Source organism: Spinacia oleracea, chromosome 2, assembly GCF_020520425.1.
Source record: "Spinacia oleracea cultivar Varoflay chromosome 2, BTI_SOV_V1, whole genome shotgun sequence".
NCBI lineage: Eukaryota > Viridiplantae > Streptophyta > Magnoliopsida > Caryophyllales > Amaranthaceae > Spinacia > Spinacia oleracea.
This window is the reverse complement of record NC_079488.1, coordinates 92,002,219-92,017,373: the sequence shown is the minus strand read 5'-3', so window position 1 is coordinate 92,017,373 and position 15,155 is coordinate 92,002,219. Positions and strand designations below refer to the sequence as shown.

Below are 15,155 nucleotides of genomic sequence, written 5' to 3'. Positions count from 1 at the left end.
ACGACAAATGACCCTTACATCCGGTGGCGTTGCATTAGGCCTAATGCGACGATCAATGACCTAATGCAACGGTAAAATTAATACCGTCGCATTAGATAAACACCTAATGCGACGGTCCTTGGATGGGTGTCGCATTAGTTCTTTAGCTAATGCGACGGACATTTAAGCTAATGCGACGGTTTATTTTAGCTAATGCGACGGTTATTTTAGCTAATGTGACGGTTATCTACAATGGCTTAAAGAAATAATGCAACACGTTTTAGCCTAATGCAACGGTAATTTATTGTCAAAATAAATCGATCTGTTGAGCACCTAATGCAACGGGTTCATTTATTCATAATAATAAATAATAATAATAATAATTAAAGTTATTATTCTAAATTAAGAAAGGATGTCAATAATAAAAGATTTTCATTGACTTAAAGAGTAATATTACAATATTAGTGCCCATAGGACACATGCATTACAAAATAATCGTTCACTAATTAATTTAGTGTTTTTAATGAAAAAATGCATAAAATTAAAATCCACATAAACAAATTCAATGTACATTACTAGAAATCACAAAATGACTCAAAAACAAACAAGAGCCTCCACCATGTCATTGCTAGATCTACATTTTTCTCCATTTCTTCTCCATTTAGCTCACCTTACTTAACCTGATGATGCTTCTGTTTGGGATTATTATTCTTCACAAAATCACCCATAGTCAGGGACTGAGCCAAAACCTGTAGTATAAAGATCATGTATACAACAGTATGTCAGCATCCATCTCAAGTTAGCATTTTTTTGGCAAATAAAGTATTATCACCTAAAGGAATAAGCAGTTAATACAAAGCAGTTACCTTATGTCCAATATCAGATATTATCACTGTATTTAGTTGATAATTTTCTTTCTGAAATTCAAAATAAGAATATTGTGCAGAGTTTCGAGCTCCAAAATTCACAAAAGGGTACATTACCACAAGATAGAATGCGAGCTAACAGCAAAGAAATTTAAATGCAGTAGAATACTCCATACTAACATTCTACAGCAAAGAAGTTGGAGCAGTTTTACACTCATCAGACTCATCAGTTATGTTGCAGTATTGTAGATTTGTCCTAAATCACATGTATAATCAGTTGATAATTCCATGAAAAATAATTGTGCCAAGTTCAGACAAATTATACTCCGTATAGTGCAGCTTGGCTGCAGCAGGACCATACATGCTGCCACGCCTGCTCTTGTGTGAAAGGACAGTAAGAATCGAAAGTGCTCATAGGAGATAAACAAAATTCTGTCAAATTTCTGAAAAACAGATTGGTCCGAACATTTATGAATCCAAACAACCTGAATACAGACCAAGATTGTGCCTTTAACCAATTCAGTGAGTTCATTCCGTTTTAGTCTAGTTGGTAAACAATCTGAATCCAAGCCAAGATTTGTATCTTTAACCAAAAGGGATTCATGAAGGCCACCCTCATCATCACTAACAGCTATGATAGAACCAGGATTCCAGCAAAAGAAAAAGAAAATCCCTGAGATGACATAATAATCCATGATGACCAGAAAGTACCCATTACTCAAATTCATATGTTGTTTTGTGCTAATAATAGAAAAACTAGTGTGTAACCACTTTCCCTTTACCACTATTCTTGTAAGTAAATAAACTTGTGGCTCATGCTAACATGAGATGGTTTGCACACACTCAATTGGTCTGAGCCTCGTGTATTTCCTGGAAAAGGAGTTCTCATCAACCTTTCTAACCTAACACATACATTTTAACAAAGACATGTTGGATGGCACAAGTACTTCAGGCTACATATAGTTTTAATGAAAGAGAAACCATTCAAGTTAAGAAACTGCTTCAAAGAGATGAATACATTCAAGTGATCACCTTAGGGATATCTTTAGCTAACAGACAACTGAATTAGCTAGATGATCAACACAATGTCACATCATCTCACAAGTTCCGGATGCCAGGCCCGATATTCAATTCTACATGATCATTCAATACAAAGTATATTTACAATTGCAGCAGAATAATGCTATGTTTGAGCAAGTTTTTGATACCTCGATTCGTTCAACCGTGCACGACTCTGGATGCACCTTGCTTAGCTTCACAGTTCTCTTCCTCAGTTATGCAAGATTCTAAATGTATTTGGCAAACCACATGGCCTGGGTAACCATCCACCAGATGACCAGACTTCTAAGATGAGTGAAATATATGCATCCACCATATGTACTTTCATGAGCTCCTTTCAACAGCTTTACCAACTGGTTTTGAAGGTTACCAATGATCAGTACCAACCATGCAATTTACTGCTTTTTTAAACACTGCTAGCAACTCGCAAGTCTTGAAATCATGAACATAACCCTCTGCAGTAGGCCGTTCCAGCATGGGTTACCGGACAACGTAATACAATTTAAGCCAAGATAGCAACTAGCAAGGGCCAAAGGGAAACATGGACGGCCAAGAGTTTGAGTAACATGCTGTGTCTAGCCAAGGTTGGCATGGAAAAGCAAGCACATAAGGTTGGCAAAATCAAGCTACCTAGTCTAGCCCTATAAGCAAAACTAACAGGCGAGATCCCAGACACGGAAAGTCAAGATGGAGTGAACGACTAGCAAGCACGAGATTCACCATTGGAGCTACGAGAACGTAAATGTTGGAAGCAATATTTACTACCCCTTTTCTTTCTTCTTTTTTTTAGCCTTTTTCCTCACCTTAAACACTACAGCCTTGTACTGTAATAAATTCTTAATATGATTAGCCTAGAATTTGCAAAGTTTGCAAGCTACCTAACTTCAGAGAAATTCATTATTTGAACAGGCTACAAAATTTAACACACTAAATTTAATTAGTTCTCAATATTATATGTTTTGTTGATATTTCAGTTATAAATAATTAATCATATTGTTTACTAGTTTCAATATTTTAATGTTAATAGCAATGGTTAGATCTAACTGTCAACTAATACGGCCGATAATTGAAATATAAAGCCTTGGAACAACCCAATCAATACCAGATACATACACACCAACCACAATTATTATGAGTAGCTAATAACTTCAATTATTATGTTGCAGACAGACACCAAGAAGATATCTGCTGTGTCTATATTTTTTGAGACAATGCCATACATATTGGATGAAAGCACTGGTTATATTGATTATGATCAGGTAGTTCAATCTTTCCTCTGTTAGACTCCTCTGATGTTCCCAACGCCTTAACCTTCTGAAGAATTGAAACTTTTTCTTCTCAGCTATAATCAACTAAAACTTATTTTCTCGAAAATTGCTTGAAATTGAGCATCTTTGCACTTTTTTTTTTCTTTTTTTTTTTCTGAAACCACTTACTAAGCAGGAGAAAATAGACTACAGATCTAAGACTTCAGCAAAATAACGGGTACCTGAACTTCCATCATATACTTAGACATGTATGAGTCCTACGGAATACAATCCAACAACAAAACAATTCACTTTAATGATGGAATACAGAGTAATGAATTGACTTCCCGGAGATCTTAAGGAAAAAACTCTAAAAAGAACTACCCAAAAATTCCAGAATTCAAACCATAATAATAATGATACAAGTATTCAACCCAATAGGCTTCACAAACACCTACCAAATACAAAACACTTCAAAATGCTCTTATCACTCTTCCTACAAGGGTAGCAGTTTTCCAGTATTACTAAGCTAGTAAAAAAAAACAAAATGCTCAGGAAAAATAATACGGAGTATACAGAATCAGAGAACGTTTAAGCGGATGCAAAAATCAAAATCATCTTTGAAATATAGTAAACCCATTGAAATTGTAAAGAGCTGACATGTTAAACCCCCATCATTGCAAATCATCAAAATCCTAAATAGGCAAACCTTAAACGTAATTCAAGAAATTAGGCCAGAAATTTAATCTAAATAACAAACCTTGTGAGAGTTTATGAATCTGTTTTACGGGATTACAACTTGAATGGATGGCTCGTCTCCTTCCTTCGACGTCCTCTCCTTCCTCGTGGTGGTGTTGCCGACCCTCTAAACCCCCGAAGCAGACCCTCTAAACCTTCACTTGCGAATTACAGACCCTCTAAACCCTAGAACTGCGAATTGTGAATTGATGCAAAATTCATGAATGGATGGCTCGTCTCCTTCCTTCGACGTCCTCTTCCTTCCTCGTGGTGGTGTTGCCGACCCTCTAAACCCCCGAAGCAGACCCTCTAAACCCTCACTTGCGAATTACAGACCCTCTAAACCCTAGATCTGCGAATTGCGAATTGATGCGAAATTCATGAATTTCTCTCAGTCTCTCTCCTCTCTTGTGTTTTTAATTTCTATTATCTTTTTTTTTGGGTAACAATTTGAGCAGCTAGGGCTTGGAAATTTTGGGGAAAATAATTCTAAGTATGGGCCTATGGGGTTTGAAATTTTGGGAAAAAATGGGAGGGAAAAGAATAAAAGGTCACGCGGGTATTTTGATATTTTATTTTCACCATCGTTACATTAGCCTAGCAAGGCGTTGCATTAGACAATCTAATGCGACGGTTTATCACTACCGTTACATTAGCCCAACTTTCATGTGTATTATAGAGGAAACCGTTGCATTAGCATCATCTAATGCAACGGTTCTATGTGAAGTGTCGCATTAGGCTTTTTTAAACCGTCGCATTTGATTAGAAATGTAGTAGTGTCAATATATTAATAATGAAATATATTTACTTAATATTTTGGTCAAATTAGCATATTAATACATCAAATATTTTGGTCTAATTAGTATATTAAGCATAAAAAGGCAATATGTAATCAGACCGAAATTGCAAGATGCTTAAACGAGTAATGTTCAAGATTTATTAATTATACGGTAACTTATGGGAGAGAAATGTTTGAGTTAAATATATTATAAAAAAATGGCTAAATAATTTCAGAAAATCTGTACGTGCACGGGACCTAATCTATTTAATAAACTAAATGGAAGAGCTAAAAACGTTGGATAAAATAAGAAACACAAAAAAAAAAAGTTTTCACAATAGCCTCCAATGTAACGAAAACATCTATTGATCTTGATCTACCAATTTATGTAGGGAGTAGTAAAAGCCACAAAGAATAACCCTCCTAAGATGATAAGAGGGACAAGGAGGAACATTGTTGGAGGCGCCGGCAATGGTGGCTTAATCACGGGCAAAATCACCAAGCACACTACCACTGTAGCCAACAAAAATACATTTTTCGACATTTTTTTACAATTGCAAGCTCTAACTATTGATCCATTTTTTCTTGTTTGAGAGAAGAAATTGGTATTTTACCCAATTGGTTGTTAATACATTGACTTATGGACTCCTATTTATAAGATAACATACAATGTTGTTAAAATCGTGATTTAAATCTTAACTATTTAAGTACGGAGTATGTGGAATTGATTTAAATCTCAAATAAAATTGGTAGAATCAAAGAGAATAATATGATTCTATAAAAAAAAAGGTCTATTGGAATTTTAGAACATTTATAGGGAAATGGTCAAGCTTGTTAAATAATCCCTTATGCCTCACCCAAGTAATACACCAAGCAGCCATTAAAAGTTTAAAACCCAATGGAAAAACACGATACGGAGTACTTTTTAAATCTCATTTTTTTACTCGCTCAAAAAATCAGCATTTTTAACTATATGAAATTTTATATCCAGGTTGAATTATACCGATTATCTTCGAAACCTAATAAGAAGCTGCAAATACATAGTATATCGATTTAAATTAGTATATTTAAATATATTTTTCTTAAATTATGTTATTAGTTATCTCCTAATGATAATAACCTATCTCTACATACGTATTAGAAGGGAACTTTCATATTTTGTAGCTTCATGATCAATATACGATATATTTTCCGTACTTATACAAATTCTATACTTGGGAAAAATAACAATAAGAAAGGTAAATTAAAAGAAAAAATCACAAATAGTCTATGAGTTATGGAGTACTTCCTCCGTTCCATATTGTTCCTCACTTTTTCATTATGCGCGGTCTCCAATGCACTACTTTACCGTTAATAATTTTAATTATGTATTAGTAAAAACTATAAAAAATTTATATTTAGAAAATTTATATTGAAACGAATCCAATGATATCCCACAAGTTAACATTTATACTCTTAATCATACTATTAATTACGGTCAAATTTTTTAAACTTTGACCATATGAATAGTAAACATGAGGAACATTATGGAATAGAGGGAGTATTGAATATATTAGGAACATACTAACATCTCATTGAAAAATTATTAGGTACTCCCAGGGCACTGTGCACCCAAGAGTATTTTTATGCACATAGATGGTTCCTACCACATTTTCTCCTTACATGTGAGAGGATGTAACGTGTAATCGGGGCATGTAATATGATCGAGCAGCTCATAATAGTTATTGAATACGTAGTGTGTTTTTTGAAATCTCATGCATAACCATTTTCATTATATGTCTGAATTAACATTAAGTATGTATTTTCTTTGTATCTTTAATTTTTCATAAAGCGATTTTCTTAAAGATGATGATTTTAAGTTGTTGTGTTATTAGTTTTATCAAAGAGGACGATTTAGCATTTCCCGCCCATATTGTTATTATTATAGAAGATGATTTCTAAGTCGCCTTCTTTGATAGTATTTTAATAGGACAACCCCATTTCGTCTTTTTTAAATGACTATTTATATAAATGCAATATTGAAGCCTCTCCCCTTGCTTAAATATTGTCGCCCTTTTAATTGGCTCTTTACTTTCCACTTTATTAGTGTACATCATAAAAAGACATTCAAACAAATAAAAAAAAGAGCAATAAAAAAATGAGTTTGAATGTACTGTGCGCTTGGTAAACTCGATCATGTAAGCGGTAAGCCAATACATACGTTGAATTAACATTGATGTAAACAAGTATATTTAGGGTATACATGACAAAATAAAAAACATTGACACTGTAAACTTAGAAAATCAATAAATAAATGACAAAAGATATAGATAAAGAAATAAAAGAAGAATAATGATGTAAATTAAATAAATAAATTAAGAAATAGAAACATTGGTGAGGGAGATGGGGTTAGATGAGTGTTGAACATGAAGAGTATTGGACAGCTTAGCAACAGTAATGGAAAGCACTCCATCTTTGTAGGCAGCCTTGACTTGTTCATGGCTTGCATTTTCAGACAATGTAAACTTCCTCATGTACCTTGCTCTCCTCCTTTCTATCCTTATCACCTTCACTCCTTCGTTCCCCGTCGTCGTCGTCGGTTCTCCTATTATCTGCTTCTTTTTCTTCTTCCCTGATACATGAAGTATCCCATTTTCTACCTTCACCTGTTAGTTTACCATTACATTGTTATGCCATATTTGACTTTTAGATATACTCAACCATAAAATCAAGACATATCAGACTATATAATTAAGATACCATACACATGTGATAATTGGTAAAAATAGTATGAACATACCACAAACCTTTTAGACCATGATTTTAACTCTATTCACAAATCACAAGTATTCTAAACATATTGTGCTCTATTAATATTATGTATTACTACAAATTATTGTACCATTAATGACGGGAAATTCCTTCGCTAAAGGCCAATAATCATTGATTAATGACGGGATTTCTTGTCACAAATCCGTCATAAAAGGGGCCGTCGTTAATGGAAAATCTCGTCGTTAACCCGTCATAAAAAACATTTGCGACGGTTGTTCCCGTCTTTGTTTGGTTGTTAACCCCGTCGCAAAAGGCTTTTGCGACGGATTTTTTGACCCGTCGTAATTAGGTTGTCGTTAAAGATACAAATTCTTGTAGTGAAACGTCATATTAACCACAATATTTCTTGATTTATATGACATGCATTTATGAGGGATCATGTTCATTTTCTTTGTATCGTTCCAATTTAATCAGATGTTGCCGAACAGACTTACAGAAAGAAATAGAACAAAAGAAAATTGTACAAATGAAATAATAAATTACCTTAATATTTTGAGCATCAAGGCCAGGCATATCAAGAATAAAGGAATAAAAACAAGGATGTTCGTAAATATCAGCGGGTGTTCTCAAAGTTGTCTTTTGTTGATCATTCTTCTTTCCACCATTCTTCCTACCTTGATTATCTCCTCCGGCTGCTTCATCTTCCTTAATCATGTCATCACAATCATGATTATTATTCACTAATCCAACTTTCTCCATTTCTTTTGCTATTTCCTCCATTTAATTTCCTTCAACTGTGTGAGTATAATAATCTGATTATTTATCAATTAACTTAACTGTTTGACTTGATTAAGAGTTCATCTTATGGCTAATGTCATTACATATATATAGACAAGTTAGAGAGGGGTGTTTAAATGTGACATCATGTATTCATGTATGCAAAAGGATATGTTGCCATGTTCTATGCTTCCACCTGTTTTTTATATATATACTATATGAACGATCATTTAGATTATTTCTCCATATAACCTGTAATAAAATCTCTGCCTAACTTTTCTCTGAAAAAAATTATTTCTCCATATTGTTAAAGATTGTAAATTATGCTCAAAATTAGTTTCCTTAATTTTATATAGGAACATGATTAATTATGAATATTATGAATGGACAGTACGTAATATGTTAGCGAGTTATCCATATTCTCGCAATGTAATATGTTATGAATATTATAATGGACACTAATACATAACGCATGTAACAACTTCGAAAGGAGAAAAGGAACAGCAAATTATAAAAGAATGAAATAAATTTCCCAACGGGTTGTCATACGATACGGCTCATGCATTTCCGACCCCTTAATCGTGTCTACTTGCCACAAAGCCCCTACTCTTTTTTAATCTATTACTATATACTAAAATAGATACCAGGAATGACACATGTCAATTCCTGGTGTAAAATTTTCCGACAAATTGGCCAAATACAACCTAATAAAGTTCTCTATTTGTCAATTACAACCTCAAATTTTTATTTTTGTCAATTACAACCTTAAACTTGTACATCTATTTTAAATTACAACCCAAAACCATTTTCTGGCAAAAATCACCGAAAGATTATGTCATAACGTTATTAAAACAATTATTAAGTATATAATATCTGTAAAAAAAATTATTTTTTCGATTTTTTTTGTTTTAATTCTTATTTATCGATTTAATTTTTTTATAGAAAATATGTAACTATTTTTTTTAATGACATTATGACATCATCTTCCGGTGATTTTTGCCGGAAAATAATTTCGGGTTGTAATTTAAAATGGACGTATAAATTTGAGGTTGTAATTGGCAAAAATAGAAATTTGAGTTTGTAATTGGCAAATAGAGAACTTTATTAGGTTGTATTTGACAAATTTTCCAAATTTTCCCTCCAAAAATAAATTTCCTAAATACTTTAGGTTATTTATATTTTTAATTTCTATCATTTTTTATTTAACCATTTATGTATAGAAAAAAGAATGTATGTTTATGGAAATAATATATGTTACGTAATAATTTGTTATTTTTGGAAATATTTTAGTCAAATCAATATATTAATAATGAAAGATATAGTTACTTAATATTTTGGTCAAATTAGCATGTTAGTATATCGAATACTTTGGCCTAATTAACATATTAAGCATATAAAATATGCAATAGGTAATAGGACTGAAATTGGAAGATGGTTAAATGAGTAACGTTCAAGTTTTATTAATTATGCAATAAATTATGAGAGAGAAATATTTCATTCAAATATATTATAAAAAAGTGGCTAATTGATTTTAGAAAAGCCGTGCGCGCACGGGATCTAACCTAGTTAAGTACTACGTAGTAGATTAAACTATTTGGATCGTTTGAGAGCTTTCTTAAGGTTCACACTAGCTTGATAAAATTGATCAGCCAATGACGTACTTGAATGACATGTGATACTCCATACGTTGGTTAAATCTATCTATTAAAACAATTCTTCACATATATAGAGTACGGAGTACTCCGTAATATTGTATTTAATATCTGTATCACTCTTTTAACATATATAGGATGATCTCTAAAACAAGGAAGACCTATTTAGAGTCAAGTGTGAAGTATTTCTTTAAGGAATTGGTTTTAGTTCAACCACAACAAAAGAAAAAATAATACTATGTACGTATGAAGTAATTGTTTAGTCATAAAGTATAGATCGAATAGCTTATAATGAAACATGATTTTATGTTTTGGATATTACCTCTCAAATACTTTACCAACTAAAGCTACCGAATACTTTGTTTTCATGCGCAATACGTACCATGTGAAACATATTGATAACACAATAATGAGATTAACAACTAAATATTGTATTTGAACAACTTTTACAAACTACTACTTCTAACGCATGAAATTATTTCGAAATTTGTAAGAAAAATCGACACTATGGCCATACATTGTACGTAGTATATCAAATCATCATTGGATTCAAATGTAGTAATATTGGATTCTATGTCATTGTCCATCGTATTATGATACTTCCATGGCTTAATTATTTGTATTTAAATTCAATAAAACCGAATTAAAAAGAAATGAATGTCATGAAGCAAAACAGGAAAAGGAGGGGAATCCCAAGCACTAAGATAGTAACATATGATGTTCCTAACCTTTGAAATAAATACACATTATTGAAACATAATTGACTTTTCAGGGTCAAATGCTTTTTTTGGCTATCCTATGATTTAATTATCTGGTTGGATGAACAATACTAGTTACAAAGTAAATGGTAATAAATCTCCATAATGAGAAAAATATTAATTAGATAAGATATGTTAAACTCCTAAATCTTCAATAATTGGTAAAGAATTAATTAATTAAGTTTTAAGAAGCACAGCTTACCCTTTAAATACCCTCTAAGTTGGTATTTCTTATTAACAACAACATAAAATAGCTTTTGTTGTAGTCAATTTTTCTTCCAATTAATCCTTCATCAAATCATCCATGGCAAAGAAGGAATCAAAAGGTCGTCAGAAGATAAAAATGGCTAGGATTAAAAATCCAAGCCATAGACAAGTAACATTTTCAAAACGGCGTCTAGGTTTGTTTAAGAAAGCTAGTGAAATATGCACTCTTTGTGGTGTAGAAGCCATTATAATCGTTTTCTCCCCTGGCCAAAAAATATTTTCTTTTGGATACCCTGATGTGGAATCTATAGTGAATCGTTACCTTAGTCGTAACACAATAAGTCCTAGAGATGAAGGTGTGGGTGGTGAACAAAGTTGTAGTATGCGTGAACTCAACTCACAGTTAACCAAAATACTTGATCTATTAGAGGCTGAAAAGGTTAGAGGAGAAGTGTTTAACAACTTGAAGGGGAAGCCTAATCAATGGTGGTGGGAGGCGCCTATCGATAACCTTGGGTTGCATGAACTCCAAGTTTTGAGTGCTTCAATGGAGGATCTTAAGAAAAATATAGCTAATCAAGCTATGTTTCTGGAGAAAACAAACGCGTCTTCATCAGGTTTAAGCATGGATAATAATAGTGGTGTTTCTGATCAACATTTCGACCTTAAATCTATTGAGGCCAAAATTGAAGGCTTTGCTCGTCCTGATCATCAATTTGCCAACTTCCATTCACAAAAAATGTTCTAATCTTGCCTTAGCTTCGTTTTTTGTTTTTGACTAGCATCTCACTAGTTCCAAACTTCTGTGTGCGTGTTTTTTTTTTCTTTTTCTTGAATGGTATTGTTTTCTGTGTTTTTTCCGGTGTTGTTCTTACTTCTTAGTTCTTCCTCTGTTGAAATCATTTCAATTTAGGAAAACAATTTACATGCAATAAAACTTTCTTCATGCAATTATAAGTAACAAGATTCTTCTATTTGGTCTAAATTTATCATTTACTGACACCAACTCGCATTAATGAACACTGATATCATATTTTGCTATGATTATCACCGGAGAAGTAATGTCATAAGAAAAAAATTGTAGTGTGGTAAAAAAAAATACCGATCAAACTATTTAACATCTTCGAATTTAACATTTCTAATTGATGCTGCCAATGAAGAAGATGAATACAAAATATAGATCACGGTAATGTTAATAGATAACACTCATCGGTCATCAGAAATATACAGCAAAAGTTACGTACAACAAATCTACAGCAAAACATAACAAAAAACTCCAAAAAGTCTAATTCTTAGGAATGTTTTTGCCGACTATCTTAGCTGGTGCAAGGCGCAAGAGGTTTCCTGGTTTGCCAGGAACGGCGCCTTTGATCATGACGACACGAAGATCTGTGTCGATTTTCATGATCTTGAGCTTTCTGATCTTGGTCTTGGTTCCTCCCATCCTTCCAGGCATTTTCTTGCCTTTGTAGACATGCCCGGGTGTTGTTCCAGCTCCAATGGATCCCAAAGCCCTGTGACTCTTGGATCCGTGAGTCATCAGACCCCTCTTAAAGTTGTGCCGTTTGATTCCACCTGTGTAACACATAACAAATTCAGATATACACTAATATTCGATCTTTGTATCTTCATTATCCAGCATGATTTTGCACGACATCTTGGCAAGTTGATGAACACATACATACCAATAAAATACAGCTATAACACAGGCAGTGAAAGGCAATATATGTAGGGATCCAGTCAACAACTACCCACAATACCAAAACAAAAACAAAATTTAAAAACCACGTTTACAAAGGAGTCGTTTGGAAAGTTATTCAGGTTGCTGGTATCTGATGGTGTTGAGTAATATTTAGGAGTGAGAACAAAGCAGACTGTTGAAGTGTATGCAGATCCATGAGGCTCTGCTGCCGGCTGCAACAATTAGGTGTATTGTTGAGTGTTGAAGCTGCTTGTATAGTTGTATGCTGTCACTTGAGAACACACAGCTTTACACAGAACTAAACAAGCTGCTCTTCAAAAGCAGAAACATGTGTAGTTGTTTCACGAGTGTTGACAACTTCTCACGTTGATGTTCCCTAACGTCTACTGGCAGTAACTTTTGGTTTCGTCTAACCTTAGTTTTATTAATTGAAGCTAAGCTTCTATGATGTCAAGTGTCTGTGCATGTTGATGAGTTGGCACGGGTGGGGATTTTGTCAAATGTAAACAGCATATACCAGGTGGCAGGTGGGTTATTCATATTTTGTACGTTTTGTGGTCCTTCCTAGAAGTCCATCAGGGGAGACTATGAAGCTATCTTGTTCTGGGGTTAGGAAGATGGTGTTTTACTGGCTGATATGAACGCCGACTGCCTCAATCATCTTTTAACTCCACTTTGGGTATAACCAGAACTATTAAAAGTGCATCTTAACCACAAACAAGAACCCTAAGAATCAATTCCTCATAAGTGATCAGTTTTCTTTTTTCTGCGGTTGATTTTGACTTAACTAAGAATCTGGCTACGTTGTTATGTTTGGAAGCTTGTTGTTTGGACTGAAAAGAGACTTCCAAATTGACCGTAAATTTCAGACAAATGTTCAACAAGTTTTAAATTCACATCAATTAAACATATGAACAATTAATTGCAAAGCATGCTAAAGACCATATAGGCAACAATAAAAAAAGGTAATCAAGAGTGAGAAAGATACCTTGGAACCCCTTTCCAATGGTTGTACCAGAGATATCCACCATGTCACCTTCCTTGAAGAGCTCCTCAAACAAAAGCTTTTGACTGGGAGTAAAGTCATCAACAGATACAAGACGAAACTCCTGAAGATGACGCATGGGAATCACACCAGCCTTGTTCAAGTGCCCACGCTCGGGCATGGTGAGCTTGCGATCTCTAAGTCTCTCATAACCCACTTGAACTGCATTATACCCGTCCGTAGACTCTGTCTTTACTTGTGTAACAATATTTCCCTCCTTGAACCCTATCACAGTCACGGGAACTACAGTACCATCTTCCTCAAAAAAACTCATCATTCCCAGCTTAGTACCCATAACACCAATCCCAGCATCAACACTCATCATCTTTATCTCCAAACCCCCTACTGCTCTTCTTAGTTGTGTAGACCGGCTAGGGCTCACAGATTTTAGCTTAATAATCTGATTCGGGGAGCAAACAAATGATGTAGACAGACGCAAGGACTGAACCTTAGGAGTACCATTGACCGAACTTGACAAAGATACAGCTTTCGGAGAGCTCAGGCTCCGTTTACTGCTCGAATAAGTGCAGCTACTGCTTTTTATCGAGAATGTGGGCAAAATTGCTGCCATGATGGCACTGTAAACAGAGAAAAGCAGCAAAAGATGTAAATCTCGACACGAGAATTTTCTCTAGAAGCTGGTAATAACACCAAACTAAATATGCAGAGCAACAATAGAGGCAAATTGGTATCAAAACTATTCAAACCAATCAATAATTACCCCACATTTGAAACTTCAAAATCAACCATAATAATCATGACCTAATATTAAAAAATGCAAGAAAAATAAATAGAACCCCCGATTAATTAAGTGAATAGTGTTCAATTTCAGCTATAACCCCAAAAAAATGGGAAAATTTTTAACTTATACACTACAAAAATCACAACCCTAAAAAGAGAATAGAGGGAATTTCGACAGACCCAGATAACAATCCAAAACTTTGAAACAAGAAAATATTAAACAAAGCATAAAATCAAATCAAAAGATAAGAATGTGAACAAGAAAAATGAAAAAAGAAGATAAATTGCAATAAATTAAACCCCAATGACTCACATAATTGTTCAATTAAGGAAAAAGATAAAAGTTTTGGAGCTTACAAATGTAATATTTGAACTAAAACCCCAAATTTGGGAAAGGGGGAAGGAGATTCGAAGAAAAATTCAGGAAAGTTAGAGAAGGGAAGGAGCCATACCTTTCTAGTTTCTACTCTAAGAAAGTACAGGACTGGTGAGAAGTGAAGTGAGGGAGGTAAGAGGATAATGAAGATAGATAAGGGTCAATTTTTGTTTCGTGCCTATCACGTGGTTAGGTCTGGGCCGTTAACTTGTTTTGCAATTTTGCTTACGGGTCCGGTCATCTCGGGTTATACTCATGTCGGGTCGTGTTGGGTCACTTTATCACTCGGGTGCAGGTCGGGTTGGTTTTCGGTCGGGTCATGTTCGGGTTTTTTTTTGGTTTACCCTTATGTAAAAGTATATTATTTTTATTTTTATTTGCATCACTATATATCCTGTGCTTATGCACACGCACATTCTAGTAATAATAATAATTGTTAATTTTCTTATTATAATTATTATTATTAAATAAACTAAAAA

The 15,155-nt window shown here is 33.9% G+C and overlaps 3 protein-coding genes and 1 long non-coding RNA gene across 6 annotated transcripts; 1 reads left to right on the top strand and 3 right to left on the bottom strand.

Moving 5' to 3' along the window:
- Positions 1-394: 394 nt before the first annotated feature.
- LOC130468008 (uncharacterized) lies at positions 395-4,400 on the bottom strand. Of its 2 annotated transcripts, none has more exons than XR_008928270.1 (3): positions 3,912-4,400; positions 2,054-2,359; positions 395-728 (listed from the first exon to the last, which is right to left on the bottom strand). It is a non-coding gene; the product is annotated as an uncharacterized lncRNA (long non-coding RNA). The 2 variants fall into 2 exon arrangements; XR_008928269.1 differs by having other exon boundaries at positions 2,054-2,257; positions 3,912-4,393.
- Positions 4,401-6,852: 2,452 nt separating this feature from the next.
- On the bottom strand, positions 6,853-8,251 carry LOC110790075 (17.6 kDa class II heat shock protein-like). Its single transcript, XM_021994809.2, has 2 exons — positions 7,962-8,251; positions 6,853-7,312 (listed from the first exon to the last, which is right to left on the bottom strand). Exons 1-2 carry the CDS (start codon positions 8,196-8,198, stop codon positions 7,022-7,024), a joined length of 528 nt encoding a protein of 175 aa, XP_021850501.2. The 5' UTR covers positions 8,199-8,251; the 3' UTR covers positions 6,853-7,021.
- Positions 8,252-10,876: 2,625 nt separating this feature from the next.
- Positions 10,877-11,733, top strand: LOC110790069 (agamous-like MADS-box protein AGL61). Its single transcript, XM_021994804.2, has one exon. The coding sequence runs from the start codon at positions 10,910-10,912 to the stop codon at positions 11,558-11,560; it is 651 nt and encodes a 216-aa protein (XP_021850496.1). The 5' UTR covers positions 10,877-10,909; the 3' UTR covers positions 11,561-11,733.
- Positions 11,734-11,932: 199 nt separating this feature from the next.
- LOC110790081 (50S ribosomal protein L3, chloroplastic-like) lies at positions 11,933-14,884 on the bottom strand. Of its 2 annotated transcripts, none has more exons than XM_021994814.2 (3): positions 14,753-14,884; positions 13,503-14,137; positions 11,933-12,387 (listed from the first exon to the last, which is right to left on the bottom strand). In XM_021994814.2, exons 2-3 carry the CDS (start codon positions 14,128-14,130, stop codon positions 12,098-12,100), a joined length of 918 nt encoding a protein of 305 aa, XP_021850506.2. In that variant the 5' UTR covers positions 14,131-14,137; positions 14,753-14,884; the 3' UTR covers positions 11,933-12,097. The 2 variants fall into 2 exon arrangements, with proteins under 2 accessions (XP_021850506.2, XP_021850507.2); XM_021994815.2 differs by having other exon boundaries at positions 14,658-14,767.
- Between the last annotated feature and the right edge of the window lie 271 nt (positions 14,885-15,155).